The 15607-nt window shown below is 36.0% G+C and overlaps 1 protein-coding gene across 1 annotated transcript in view; it reads right to left on the minus strand.

Moving 5' to 3' along the window:
• The window catches only part of LOC150084293 (uncharacterized), a 67828-nt gene that overhangs the window by 36583 nt on the left and 15638 nt on the right, over window positions 1-15607 (minus strand). Inside the window, exon 2 of the mRNA XM_090376174.1 lies at window positions 6175-6278. Coding sequence (XP_090232300.1) covers window positions 6175-6278 — 104 coding nt within the window. The remainder of the gene's footprint in view (window positions 1-6174; window positions 6279-15607) is intronic.

The raw sequence follows: 15607 nt of genomic DNA on the forward strand, positions 1-15607 counted from the left end.
TGGTTAAAATATCAACCTTTTCACATACCAGACTGCTGTCCCATCTTGCCTGATAACATAACCATTCTTCTTCCAATTTCGTATTAAATACACTCCAGTTTGCAGAGGAAACCACATACCTATCCAAATCTACTATCCTTATTCTGCTATCTTATTATTATTATTAGCCATATGGTGCAAGGAAGCCTGAGACTTTTGCTGCACCAGCCAAAAAAAAATTTGTGTGTGTGTGTGTGTGTGTGTGTGAGAGAGAGAGAGAGAGAGAGAGAGAGAGAGAGAGAGAGAGAGAGAGAGAGAGAGAGAGAGAGAAAAATAGAAGAGAATCACCAAGAAAGAGAAGAATGATGATATCCAGCTCAGGACCCTGGGTGTGCCAATCCCATGCTCATCAGATGTAAGCCCCTGGGGAAGTTCTTCCCTATTTCAAATAAAATTACTTGGTAATCACTAGTTGACCATCCTTCCACAACTTTCCAGTAACATCTATATAAGACTCTCCCTGAGCCGTGGAGAATGTAGGCAGCTGGTTTTGTTCATTTACTATCTCCAACCTAGTTGAAACAAAACAGTCTTCAAACTGCCATCCTCTTTCATCTGTATTTAAACCTCCCCACAGCACAGAGGTAGGATTAGTATCTATACCCATAATAAAACTGGAATTCCTCAAACTATAACAAACTTTATCTATATATATTCAAGATAGATACGCAGCTCCTCCGGAAACTGGCAATACAAACATTAAAAATATTTATCCAAGTGGACCTAACAGTTCTACACAACTTCCATGTGAGAACATTAATGTATCTACCTGAATCACCACCAATTCAGGATTAGCAATAATGATAGCAGTCTGGCATCGTTCATCACACTGCGCTACTCGAAAGTGTAATGGATATCCCTTAACCGAGCCTAAAGCCACATACGGCTCCTGCACCAGCAAGGCATCTATTCTTTCCTTAAGCTTTCTGCAAGCTGCAATGCTACTCGATATGATTGCTGACCATTCACTTGTACTATTTTACACTCAGTATTATTCTGTATATGGTTTCTAGCCATAATTTATAGCTTTCTTAGTCATCTCCATATACTTCTTATATTCTGAACACTGACTACTTCTTACTGAATGGTCAGCCCTTCTATCACATCGCTTACAATATATGCACATTGCAGACTCACTTTTTAAAGGACAATCCATAAACATATACCCCTCACTGGCATAGTGCCTGCGCACAGCCTGCTCTTACAATTTCTGGCCATCTAAAACATTTTGTTATAAAAATCATATCTCTTACCCAGCACAAGGACCAATTCAGATATACTCCCTCCCGCTTAAGCAAAAACTTTAACTCCAACAGACACCTCCAGTATCCAATTTTGCACATCTCCATCTCTAACTGCATTCATTGACCTCACATATACTTCTTCCCTAAACCTTTCTTTTGTTATTCCCATATCCTTAATATTCCTTTCATATTCCTCTCATTTAGGAACTCCTCCTCATCAATCTGTTGATCCACATCATACACAATTATTTTCTGTGCTGCTCCTCGAGGGATCTAGACCTTCATTCCTAGTTCCAGAATCTTCTCACAGTTTCTTACTCTTTGGACATCCTCTTTTGTGTTTACTTCAAGGACTATTCCTTTGTCCCTTATTGGCCTCATGCGTCTCACTTTAATATCATTAAGCTACGGCTTTATAGCCTGTATAACTTTATTTTGCACTTCTTCACTTGATTTTATATGCTCACAATTTGATTTTATAATCACAGCATGGGTTTCTTGCTTAACTGGAACTTTTTTTCAGTTTTTTTCACTACACTTACATAAGTCTTTTCTACTTCACCCACTACACTACAATCACATATTCTGGCCCTTAATATCTGATTGTCCACATCTTATTGCCTTAGATTCCAGAACATCCCAGAATGTCAAAATCTCTTTCGTAGCTGAACGAGTCACTTTATTCAAATCAACAAATAAGAAGTCATGTAATTCCTTTCGTTGTTCTTTAATTTCATCAAATTCCACTACTAGATTATACTCCACAGATTCTTCCATCCTACTCCTTTTAATTCCACTTCTAGCAGTTCCTTTCCTAGCCATAATTTCTTGAAATATAACTTCTTCAACATAGAGTCCCTCACTACTAAACTCTGATTTTCCACTATCACTCTCATGCCCTTCTAATTCCATTTGCTCTTCTTTCACCTCTTTACTAATAACTTTGCTTTCGCTTAGGAGAAACACACACCGAACTGGCCTCTGCATTATATTTTTCTATTCACTTGTTTATGATTCGAGAGTGCAGCCATAGTGACAATACCTCTTCATATATATATTAATTAGCAAAAGTCTACAGGTTGGTGGATATAGGAGTTCTGTGGAAACCTGCAGAGCAGTAAAGAGCCATAATGGCCATGCACCCGGATAGATTTTTTTTTTAATGAAAACCCCAAACACGAGAGGTATTAGAACCTATAGTACATAGTACTGCACTTGGGTTGGAGATTAAGAAGATGAAAAAAGATATTTGTTGACATTCACCTTCTTGAACTTCTGTAGACTGTAATTTTCAGGAAATATGTAGGAAGGAAGGTTGTTCGAGAAAATGGTAGTTGAATGAATAAACGAGGAAGATGAAAAGTTGGTTCTGTGAGTTTGAAGTGGGACAGTAAATGGATATTGGCTGGTGGCGGCACATGTTTGGACTGTTTTGAAAGAGAGAGCAGGAATTATAGAAGCCAATTCAGAAGAACAGTGCCCATGGAAGTATCTGTAGAAAAGGCACACAGCAGAAACAGTACATCTATGAGACAGCGAGTGGAAAGAGTGTTAGAGAGGAGTCATTAATTAACCTAACTGCCCACTTCTGAATGGAATCTAGAAGCCTGAGAGAGAGGTTTTGGGGGCACCGCCACAGATGTGGAAACAATATTGCATGGTAGAGAGGATTTGCGATTTGTACAGAGTGAACAGCTGTTTGGAAGAAAAGTAACACCGAAAGTGAAAGAGAAAACAAAGTTTTTTAGATGCAGAAGAAGCAATATTTGTAATGTGCTTGTGCCAAGAGAAATTAGATGTCAGGGTAATCCCCAAAAGAGATATATCATTTTGCCTAGAATCGGAGTGTCACCAAAGACAAGCATAGGAACAGAAGGAACCTTCTTGCAAGATATAAGACAGGACCGAGCTTTAGAAGGACTGAAATCAACTAAGCTGTCTTTGCCCCACTGGAGAACCACCTGGAGATTGGCATTTAAGGAATTGGTAGCGGATATTTGAGAAGTTGAAGCTGATTGAGCAGGGCGAGGTTTCTCAAACTGGAAAGTGTAATGCAATGTGCTATCTTCAGCAAAACTATGGAAAGGATTTCCGGTCAATGGAAGAAGTTCATTAATATACAAGAGGAAAAGAGTGGGGGGAAAGAACTGAGCCTTGGGGGGACACCAGCATTAGTGGAGAAGTTAGAAGACAGAAAGCCATCTACATTCACCCTCAGTGAGTGGTCAGAGAGAAAATTGGATAACCAATTACAAAAACAGTTCGCAAACTATAAGGTGGAAGCATGTTTAGAAGACCTTTATGCCAAACACGATCGAAAGCCTTTAAGATGTCAAGAGGAACTTCTTGTGTTTCACTGAACTTTTTCCATTAAATTTGTCGATACATGGGAAACATAAGCCAGAATATCACCAGAGGATCGACATTGAGGGAATCCATACTGGTGGTCGTTGATCAGATGGAAGGTTTCTAGGTAGTTTATGAGTTGGCAGTTAATTGATTTCTCCATTACTTTAGAAAGAGTACTGGTATTGTTATTTCCAGCGAAAGGGCTACTAGGGCCATTTGCACCTATCAATGGTATGGAGTTCACACATAGTGATTATAGATTCATGTCAGAGGCAATTTAGAAAGAGTAGAAGTAACTGCAATGGGACGATAATTGGATGGGTGGGATTTGTCACAATTTTTAGGAACTGGCTGGATATGACAAATTTCCAACCAGAAGGAAAAACACCTTTAGAATAAGAAAGTGAAAAAAGGTGACAAAGAACAGGAGTAAGTTCAGGAGTACAGGTTTTGAGATCAAGTGGAGAAATACCATCAGGTCCTGGAGCTCTCTTAGCATTATGATTCGTCAAAATCCTTCTGACATCCTTTTGTCGGAAGACCACAAGAAGCATTGAATGGAGCATGTTGGGAATGGTGGGAGGTGTTTTACCAAGATCATTAATGATGCACAAGTTGGAAGAAAATTGGGATGTTAGCAGGTCAGCTTTATCCTTAGCTGAAGTGACAATTGAACCATCTGGTTTTGGCAGAGATGGGAGCAGAGATGAGCAAAAGTTGCGGCCAATAGCTTTGGCAAGAGACCAGAATGCTCGGCTACCATTAGGGCAAGAAGCAAGTTTTCTAAGCTTAGCCTGTTCAAAATCTAGTTTGGACTGATTCATAACTGCTTTACAATTGTTACACGAGCTTTGGTGTAGACAGAAAATGAAACCGAAGAATTGGAAACTAGCCAATTACAATATGCAATATTCTTCTCTTGAACAGCTTTAGCACATTTATTGGAAAACCAAGGTTTGGATAAAGGACAAAATTTTAAAGTGGAGAGTGGAATAAAAGATTCCATTCCTACAAGAATAATTTCACTGACACGATCTGAGCAAATGTTGACATAAGAAGTTTTGAAACAATAATCTGACCAAGGAAAAGAAATCTTGCAGGTCATCCCATTTTGCATTCTTGTAAAGGCAAACAACATGAGGTCGGGAGTAACATGAGATAAAAGCTCCGCTGGAGAAGAGACAATTACCAAGTTGTGATCTGAGGTGCCTAAAGGACCACTCACTTTGACCACATACTTAGGATTATTTATGAGAAAAAGATCAAGCATGTTGGCTGTGTAGTTAGGATTGTCCAGTATTCTGGTAGGTAAATGAACAATCTTTGCAAGGCCATTAGAAATTGCAAAAGTCTCAGCATCTCGACCAGCTGGGTCTCTATGACTAGAAAATGGAAGCCAGCTGGAGTTATAAACATTAAAATCACCAAGGAAAATTACCTCACTTTTAGAAAAGTTGGACTGGAGAAAGTCAAGTTACAAAGAGAGGAAGTCAGAGTTCCAAGTGATTAGTGTAGTTGGGAGAACGGTAGAGACAACAGATGAATTTGACAAAATGAGGTAGAGAGATTTTAAGCCAGAAAAGACTGAAAAGAGGAGATTCCAAGTTACCAAGTCTCTGATAGGGAATATTGAACTAAAGCCAGTAGTGGAAGAAAGGGACTTTGGTGTTACAATACACTCAGACGTGAAATTCTCCAAGCATCATAGACAGGTTGCAAGGAAGGCTCATGGTGTCCTATCAATGATTTATTGAACATTTGCTAGTACAGATAAAGACTTCATAATCCAATTATATAAGGCGACTGTTAGACCACACTTGGAATACTATGTTTAAGTATGGAGACCGCACCTAAAGAAAGACATTGAGCTTCTTGAAAGGGTCCAAAGGGTCTTGGACATATGCACAAGTACCACCTTTGAGGCGAAAGGAATCATACAGCGAATAATTTGGGCAACTGAGATGAGCAGTGGCCGAATCAACCGATAACTGAGATTCTGTCAGAAAAAGTACATGGGGTTTGGCAGACTGTAAGTGGAAATGCACATTTTTGAGATTAGAAATGAGACCACGTATATTTTTGAAATGAACTAGGAAGTGTTTAGGAGGTTTAGATCTCTTTGCAGGTAAGTTTGCTCTATTAGTTTGACAATTTTGCCAGCCAGGTGGCATTATGAAGTAGCTGAGTGGGGATGTGTAATACTTTACAATATTATAAAATTTTCTGTTATTTATAAATGTGACTTAAGTGATTCAGAGCAAAAATTAATTGTATAATTTAACCTTATATGCTCCTGTCACATTGACCTCAATCGCATACAGGTTTGAATTAATATTGATCGAGATCAGTGAGCAGTACCATACGGTACCGTGAGAATTGTTTAAATTTTAGCCAGGCAGTCAGTTAAATTCACCGGGCAGTTTGCCTATTCAATAGGTCCTGGAGAGAATACTGCATATATATATATATATATATATATATATATATATATATATATATTATATATATATAGTATTATAACACTTGGCATAAAATCACAAACCTTCCTATAGAATCTCGTGATAATCCAAATCCTTGCAAGTCAGAGCTCTGTTCATATCGTCCAAAGGCAGATGTGAAACCATAACCACTCCTCATCATGGTAATCTATAAATTAAAGGTTGTAATGTAACGTCATAATTTAAAACTTGTAATAATTAGTTTTATATTATAATGAAAAAAGAAAGTCTATAACCAATATATCAATTACAATTGTTTTTAAGAACTGTTATCAGAAATACAAGTTACACACACACAAAAAAAGTTAATGTATTCAGTGCATTATATTTTGGACACATTAAACTCTTTACTTCTTAAATTAATTGAATTGGGTTTTTTGTTTTCTTTTTTGTGATTAACTGAGGGGAAAACTAAATAACTAATTATCTTGTTACCAATTAACTAACTGCTTAACTAAAACAAAGGACAGGGCACAGCAGACTGACTTTATTATCCTTATAGTGAGCACTTTTTAATATAGATTACACTAGCCAACAAAAAATATTTTTTTGTCATACATCCGCAATGAAAATATGTGATTCTGGAGGAAATAAAACACGCTGATTCCGAAAATCACCATAAAAAGTCTATCAAGTCTACATCAAAAGATGTACCAATGTTTAATGTTAAAATAAAGGGATATATGCATATGATTCAAGTATGTAATATAGGGGTAAAAAATATTATACATTCTTTATAACTCATTTAACTTCAGAAAAAATATAATTCATAGCAAAATAGTTATACTGTATTTCAATAATATATAATCAGCATACCTGTAATTGTCCTTAAAAATGTTTGCTTCTCATGTATTCCTGCTTACTCTCCCTCAAAAGGACCCAGCAGTAATCCCCCATCATTACAGGATCCCTGAGACCTTGGTACTGCTTTTTCATCATGGAAATATCTTGATGGAACCACTCCTCTTGTTCATTACTCACATCTCCCAGATTTTTCGGGAAAAATTCGGGATGGAAATGAAGAAAATGAATTTAACGACATTCGACAGCCTGTGTTTTTGTAGCACTCGTAAATTAGACACCAACATTTCATAGTGTTCTTCTTTCCTATTACCCAAAAAACCATGTACTACCTTAAATGATTGTCAACTGCCAATTCAACCTCCTTTAACCAGGTCCTACAAAAATTCCTTCCTTAAGTTTGGCATATGTTAAATTAGGAAACACTTCAAGTATGCAAATCCATTACCTTCTTTATCTAGTCCCTTCGCGAAATTTTTCATCAATCGAAGTTTGATGTGTAGGGGTGGAAGAAGAACCTTGTTTAATTGCACTAAAGGAATATATTTTACATTACATTGTCCTGGTATGAACTCGTCCCGCTTGTCCCAATGTTCACAACATAATGTTCTTCTGTCGCATGGCTATCCCACAAATACAAAAAAAACAACATTTTGTGAAAACCCCCTGCAAACCAATAACCGTAAGATCACTGCATACGTTCCAACTATAATCCTGGTATTTTATAGCATGTAGAACCTTAGACATGCTTTCATGAGTTTAAGTCCAACTGAATGAAACACAGGAACTGATGGAAATAAATCTGTTGGCATTATGAAGCAAAATTGCTTTTAAACTTAATTTTGAGACATTTATAAATAAACCCCATTCATCTGACTTATGCACAACATCTAGTTCTTTCAGAAGCCCAATAAATAACGTCTTTGCAAAAACACACTATCTGTAGTAGAATATTTCGAAAACATTTCATGTCTTTTTTCGAAACATTGATAATTTTGTTTCTGCTAAGAGTATATTTCCACTGCTGTAACCTAGAACTTACTTGGAAAACCTTGGCCACAGCCTACAAAAATTCTCACCAAAAGCACCATGTGCTCTCTTAGCATTAGCAGGGCATATGATGCAAGAAAGCAAGCTTATACAGAATCAGCCAAAAAAAATAATAATAATTAAATAAAAACACCCTTCCCATTTCACCCATTCATTCACTCCAAATGTTTGTCTAGTTCTGCCTTGAACTTATTTAAGTTGCTGACTTCCATTACAACACATGGAAGTTTGTTCCAACTATCAACCAACCGCTGGCTAAAGGCAAATTTCTGCACATCTAATCCACAATTGTTTTTTCTCAATTTGAATTTATGCCCCTTCGAGTGAGTAATCTGAGTAAGAGGAAGAATCCCATTAGCACTGAGCTTGCTCAATCCATTCAAGGTCTTATACACCTCAGTTAGGTCACCTTGCAGGTGCCTAGTTTCCAGAAGCTGCAATTTGCAGAACATAAGCCTTTCTTGGTAACACCAACCCTTTGTTCCACTCACCAATCTCGTTGCCCCTCTCTGTACTTGCTCCAGCAGCTCTATATCTTTCCTAAAATGAGGCCTCCAGATATTTATACAGTACTCAAAGTGTGACCAGACCATTACCTCGTACAGGGGGACAACCACTCCCTTATTCCTGCTAGCAAAATTCCTGTATATCATGGACAAGACACCACGACTTCCTCTTGCAGACTTTTTGCACTGCTCAGAAAACTTCATGTCTGAGTAGTACCACCCAGCTGATACATTACTCTGGGGTTACCACTACCCATATGCAGTACTTTATGTTTGTCAATGTTAAACTTCAGTTGCCACCTCTCAGTCCATCTGCTCAACTTTTCCAGATCCTGTTGCAGTAGCATACTATCATTACTGTCATTAACAACCCTGCCAATCTTCATATTGTCTACAAACTTAGACATTAACCCTAATATACCTTCAACAATATCATTGATAAATACCAAAAACAACAATGAACCCAACACCAAACCCTGGGGGACTCCACTATTAACATTAGTCCATGAAGAACAGTGTCCATTGATAACCAATCTGTCTTCTCCCACTCAACCATCATTTTATACATTGTAGCAACTTGCCCTTAATGCCATATTGCTCCAATTTGTACAGTAGTCTTCCATGTGCCACAGCATCAAAATTATTCTTTGCATCCAATTCCTCTGTGACCACATCATAGTCAAATATCCAATCAAATTTGTCAGATGCCTTCCCCTTAACAAACCCATCAGCTGTCTGAACTATAACTGCTGTCTTGTCTAGATGATCCTCCATCACTTCCTTAACCAGTGACTATTATTTTCCATGGAACGGAAGTCAGACTAACAGGTCTGTAATTACCCATGTCACCCTTTGTGAATTGGGGTCACATTTTCACATCTCCAGTCCATGGGGACCTCCCCTGAGTCCAAGTAAGCTTTCAAAATTATGGCTAAGGGTTTGCTGCTTCCTTTAATATAACTGGATAGATCCCATCCATCCCAGGTGCCTTCCTTATTTTTAACTTCAATGATTTCTCCTCCACTTTGCTCTCAGTTATTACAGAATCACTTAGCTCCCTGTTAAAGAGTTTGATAAACATCTGGCCCTCTCCTCCTCGAATAACTCCTCATGTGTGAATGTAGATGCAAAATACTCATTTAAAGTTTGGTGGCTATCTGAGAATGATCATCTACAGTCGTACCATTGATATCAAGTGGACAAATCTGATTTATCCCCTTCCTTTTAGAGTTTATATAAGTAAAGAAGTCTTTGCTGTTTTTCTTTGCATCCTTTGCCAAAGATTTCTCATAATCTGTCATTGCCTGCCTAACCTCCTTTGTGACTTGATTACAGATTAGCTTATATCTGCCATAGGCTTCTGTGTCGCCTGATGATTTATATGCATCCCATGCATTTTTCTTCTTTGCCACAAGCCGCATTAGTTCGTCAGATATCCATTGGGGCCTAAACCTTAAACAGTATTCCTTAGTTGGTATGGAAAGGCATAGTACCCTCCAAGATCAAGTCCCTGAAGGCTTCCCACTTAGAATTCACCATTGGTAATATCATCAGTTGATCCCACTGTACAGAATTTAAAAACTCTCTGAGACCGCTGTAGCCACCTTTACAAAGGCAAAAACCCTTCCCCTTTCTCCTGATAGTAGTTATATCTTTAAGTAAATCCCACATCAAATTGTAAATTGTTGCATTGGAATTTGAACCTAAGAACTATCGGCAGAAGTCTGATTATGTTTATCAAAGAAAACCAAGGCCAGAATCAATTGCTAAAATTAAGAGAATTAGCTTATATCTGTCAAAATAAATCAGTATGTCATATATTACTGACTAGATTATGTGAAACTGGCATATTTTGGTAACTCCCTGTACATTGCCATGATGTGAAACTGTCATGAAGATTTACGAAATCTACACGTAAAAATTGGTTCTGAAACAGCATTTAAGTTCTTGGAGGTAAAAATCATGCTGGCTAGTGTTAAGTCCAAAGGCATTTTTAACAGCTACTTGGTTTTAAAAATGACATCATTTAAGCATTCCCCTTGCTTGTGAATACATTCTTAAATTCTTTTTGTGACATTCTGCATTACACAAACTCATGTCAACATCAAATGCTTCAATCTCTTCCATGATTCTTTCTTTCAATTCAGCAACTCTTCAAGATTTATTGGTGTAAATCTTGCTAACAGCCCCAGAACACACAAGTTGGGCACAGAAAAATCAGGTGACCTGGCTAGCCACCGCATCTGAGCATAACAAGAAATTATGGAGTTGTCAAACAGCTAAAGCAACAAACTCACATTTACATATGCAGTGTGGGCAGTTGCCACACCCTGTTGGAATGACACTAATTCTTCAGAATGTTCTTGTGGCCTAAAGCAGGTGCTATTCATATTTAAGTATGTGTACCTAATCAACTAGCCACCTAGACCAGATATGGTATTCAACAATTATAATTGACATTCATTTTCACTTTTGTATTAGTTATCATTAGTGAAGCTGCAAGTAATTAAGAAACTGGCATTAATCCTATAATACAAATGCTCATTCTTGTGTCACTGCTTCACATAAATGCTTCACAGAATAACATAATCATACCAATTAAACCACATGTTTGATTGCAGTCCTTGTTCTCGAATCAGAGAATTCTAATAATGAATTTGACCATATTTTCTGAACAAAGAAAGAGCACATTTCATTACATTAGCTCATAACATGACATTATACAGTGTTAAAACTGTACTGGAGTCTACTTGCTTATTTTTAAGTTTAGACAATTCGTCATCTAAACCTTCCGTCAGATACATACCAAAATTTTTGAATTTGATGTTAAAATTACTAAGTACTGCCGTTTAAAGTAAATGATTTCTAACTTTAAATTTTGCCTAATCACATTGCTTTCTTCCTCACTGGGAAAGCTGTTCGTATATTCAGTTTAGGTGAAAGACATGATTACTATATATCCGAAACAAATAAGCTGATTTTATTAAGGGTAAAAAAAAATCCCACGATTGTGTAATGTTCATTCTTAAATATGTGTTTAACTGGGAATGACTGGTTAAGAGTGCAGCTGTGTTATATCTTCTCACTTCACTGATGTATTTGTTTTTATTTTTGTTTCAAATAAAATCAGTTCACTTTCAAGTACAGAGATGACATTTTTGGACTAATCTGAAGACAGGAAACAACTTTCCCATTAAGCAGCTGATTAGACAACATAATTATTTCAGAATCACAAAATCTAACTAACTATTAGTTAGATTTTGTAATTTATTTCAATTCAAAATAGTTTAATTTTAGCATCAAATTTAAAATATTTGGCAAAAATATTACAAGAAAGAAAAAAAGGAAAAAAAAAAAAGTCCAAAGAACAAATAGTCTAAACCAAAAAATAATCAAGATAGACCCCAGTGCTTTTTAACTGAAACACTTGTATATTCATAGCAGTTAAATCAATGTGTGTTTGTTTCTCATTATAAAATAGCCTTGCTATAAGATAAACAAAAATTTTTAATAACACAAATAGCATTATAAGGAATGGGTTTATATTTTGAGTTGATTTCCCCAAATGTTTTAGTGACTGCTAAAGACATATAGTAACTAGATTAAAAGTTAAATTAAACAAAATCACTAATAACACACACAAACGCAATTATATCTAAGTATTAAAATTTAATTTTCACTGTAAATAATTTTCTTTGTATACGTCTAGCATATCTGTAACTGAGTAGTCAGGTACAAGTATAGTTGTGTTCAAATCGACAACACTACAAAATACTGTAACATTCTTGTCTTTTATAAGTTTCTTTAATCCTATATAACTATTCTTGAGCATAAACAAAAATATTTTTTATTTATTTTTTTAAGGCCGTATTATTGTAAGGCAGCATTTCCCAAACTTTTTAGTCGTGGAACACTTTTCATCTCACAACATACGTTAGATTAGAGTTATCTAATCTTGTATTCATGGAACACTTATGAAACACAAGTTTAGCGGGAGCCAAAGAACTGTTTGCTAATATTTTATTACATACGACGTACTGTGCATCAGGAGCATCTTTATTTCCAAAACATGTAAAGTCGAAATTCAAATAACTGTCATTATACTTTCGTTTTGGTCTTTTATTAGTTGGTTCCTGTTTTTTCACTTCAGATTTTTGGGGAACAAAAGGCTGCGATTGTTCATTCTCACTTTGAAGTGTGACAATATTGTGTTCATTTTCATCGACCACAGTTGCACTACTAGAAGTACTTTGCTTCTCGTTTTAAATTTCCTTTTTTCAACCACCATAGTCACATATTTTAATAATAATATTTTTAAATACTAATAATTATAAAAAAAAAAAAAAAAATTTTTAGACAAGGAAGTGAGTTTAGTTATGATATTGGTTTGCTTCCTCCTCTCCTTCAATCCGTGTACTCCAAGCTAAATCGTATATGAATAGATCACCACATTGATACTTTTTTGTAGGTGTCATTAACTCTACGCATACTTCTCTGTGCAAAACCCACCAAAATAAAGTGTTCCGCGGTCTATTTGATTATTAGTCTATGCCAATACAATAATAAATGGAAAAAAATTTATGTTAAATATTATAATGATATTATAATGTACGCTACAAATATGCAAAATTCATTTATTTTATTATTATTATTTTTAATTATTAATTACGATTTTTCGCAGAACACTTGTTCACATCTCATGGAACACTAGTGTTCCGCAGAACATAGTTTGAGAAATGTTGATGTAAGGAGCCGAATTTACTGACATCACTTAACCCCAGCAGTGCTTACACCTGGAAGACAATTCCAATGGCAACTTAAATGATGTTTCTTTTTGAGGAAAACTTTTACCATAATTTCAAGAATACAGGTTTGGTTACTTTGGCTGTTATACTTTATTCAAAAACAGTAAATTTTTCAAGCCTGAAAATGACTGGACACAAAATGTGTTGAAATATTTTATTCCAGAGATTCTTAACTTATTTGTTAAGTCACCACCTTTACAATTTCATCATGCCACTTCACACTTATTTTATTTTCAAATTTTGTAAATGAAATATGTGGTCAACAAATTCAATTTTGGCAGACCTCCCACCCCTAAAAAAAAAAAGTGAGCCTCCCTGGATAAAAATTCCTGCCTATTCCCTTTTAGATATTTTGAAATGCTTTTTTTTGATGAATTAGCATATATCCATAAAGCATTTATTGTCTTATGTCTGTCTGCATGTAATTACTCTACCCCCAGTGGATGGATTTTCATAAAATTTTTATTTGGCTCTATTAAAAAGATTTATCAAGCCAACCAAAATTTCATTAAAGCAAACCAGTAGTAATCCAGCAGTTACCATTTCTTTGTCTGTCAGCATGTAATAATCCAATTCCTAGTGGATGGATTTCATAAAATTTTATGATTCTTTTAGAAAGCTTTGTCAAGACAGCACAAATTTCATTAAAATCGGACCAACAAAGTTGGCAATTATTATTTATTTGTCAGTCCGCCCACGTGTAACAACTCTCAGTTGACAGATTTTTGTGAAATTTTATATTTGGCTCTTCTAAGATTTGTCAAGCTATTCCACTGAAAATAATTTAAAAACTGTCACTGTAGTCACCTTTATGAAAGAAAAATCCCTTCCCTTTAACCTTGACAGTAGTAATGATCTTCAAGCAAATCCAACATCAATATAGTATAATCACTGCTCCCTAGTGATCCCTTTATCTAGATTCAAGATTCATAACCAGCATTGCTTTCTCTCACTGCCTCTCTGCTCAACTAACAATTATATTCTTTGTTCTCAATGTAAGGAGTGTACCAATTTAAAATTAAAACTTGATGCATTACTAGAAGGATGAGTCACTGAAGAAACAACTGCTTATCCTATAGACAAAACTAACTAGTAGCTCATCAGAGAATCAAGATTCTAATAGCTTATCAAGCAATGCACACCCAATCCGGGCCCCAGAACAAAATAATCGAGTGCAGATTGCTCTGGTTCAAAAGGATTTAATTCTATTGGGAGATTTCATTGTCAGGAAAAACAAGTAACATTTTTGTAATAAGGATAAGTGGATCAGAACAAAGGTGTGTCACCAGAAGCAACAATTAATAATGTTGCCAACACAATGTCAGATAAGAGGTGTAAAGAAAGCATTATTATTCACATGGGGTTAATGATATTAAGCACACATGAATTGATGATTTGATAAATAAATATGGGACAACACTGAAAATATACTTCAAGTTAGGTCAGGATGTTTATGTCTGCAATTCTGCCCAGAAACAACAGAAGGGACTATATGCTGAAAGCTTTGTGGATTAACTCAAGATTTGAGTAACTCTGCAAAGGCTTTTGGGGAAAATATTTATCACTTGTAGGTAAAAGGAAAGGATTTTGTAGAGACAGAATTTATTTCAACAAAGGTGGAGCAAGAGTTTTTGGCAGTATCATTCAGGATACCTTAAGGGTTCAGGGAAACTGCTAGTCATGGTGGGCAGGGGTAATACAGATATATATTTATCTAATGTATGGGTTAAAGTAACACTTACACATATCTCAGGTGTTCCTGTTTTTTGCTACAGCAGCCGGTATTTCCAAGATGTTCTGAGGGTAGCACATTTCAAATGAACGGGAAACTAATGATAGGGAAACAAACTCAAATAAACAAGGAGTGTGTAAACGTAGTAAAATATATAACACCAACCTGAACTGTGTTAACACTAACACTTAGCCTTAACTGTCTATAGCACAGTTAAGGTAAATGTTGTATAATGAAATGAGTAAATCCACACTTCTGGTTAGGATACCAAAAGCTAACATTTATTATTATTATTATTAGCTATATGGTGCAAGGAAGCCTGAGGCTTATGCTGCACCAGCCAAAAAAAAAAAAAAAAAAAAAATTCTCGAGTTACCCTGAGAGAGAGAGAGAGAGTCAAAAGTAGAAGGGAATCAACAAGAAAGAGAAGTATGATGATATCCAGCTCAGGACCCTGGGTGTGCCAAGCCCATACTCACCAGATGTGAGCCCCTGGGGCTAATAACAGGACTAATGGAAATGTGGTGTCACCTGGAAATTGAGGGGATGAAGAATTTCACTATGGTATGCACACTGAATTTAG

The sequence above is a fragment of the Mastigoproctus giganteus genome, chromosome 6 (assembly GCF_048544385.1).
Source record: "Mastigoproctus giganteus isolate SK-2022 chromosome 6, ASM4854438v1, whole genome shotgun sequence".
Classification (NCBI taxonomy): domain Eukaryota; kingdom Metazoa; phylum Arthropoda; class Arachnida; order Uropygi; family Thelyphonidae; genus Mastigoproctus; species Mastigoproctus giganteus.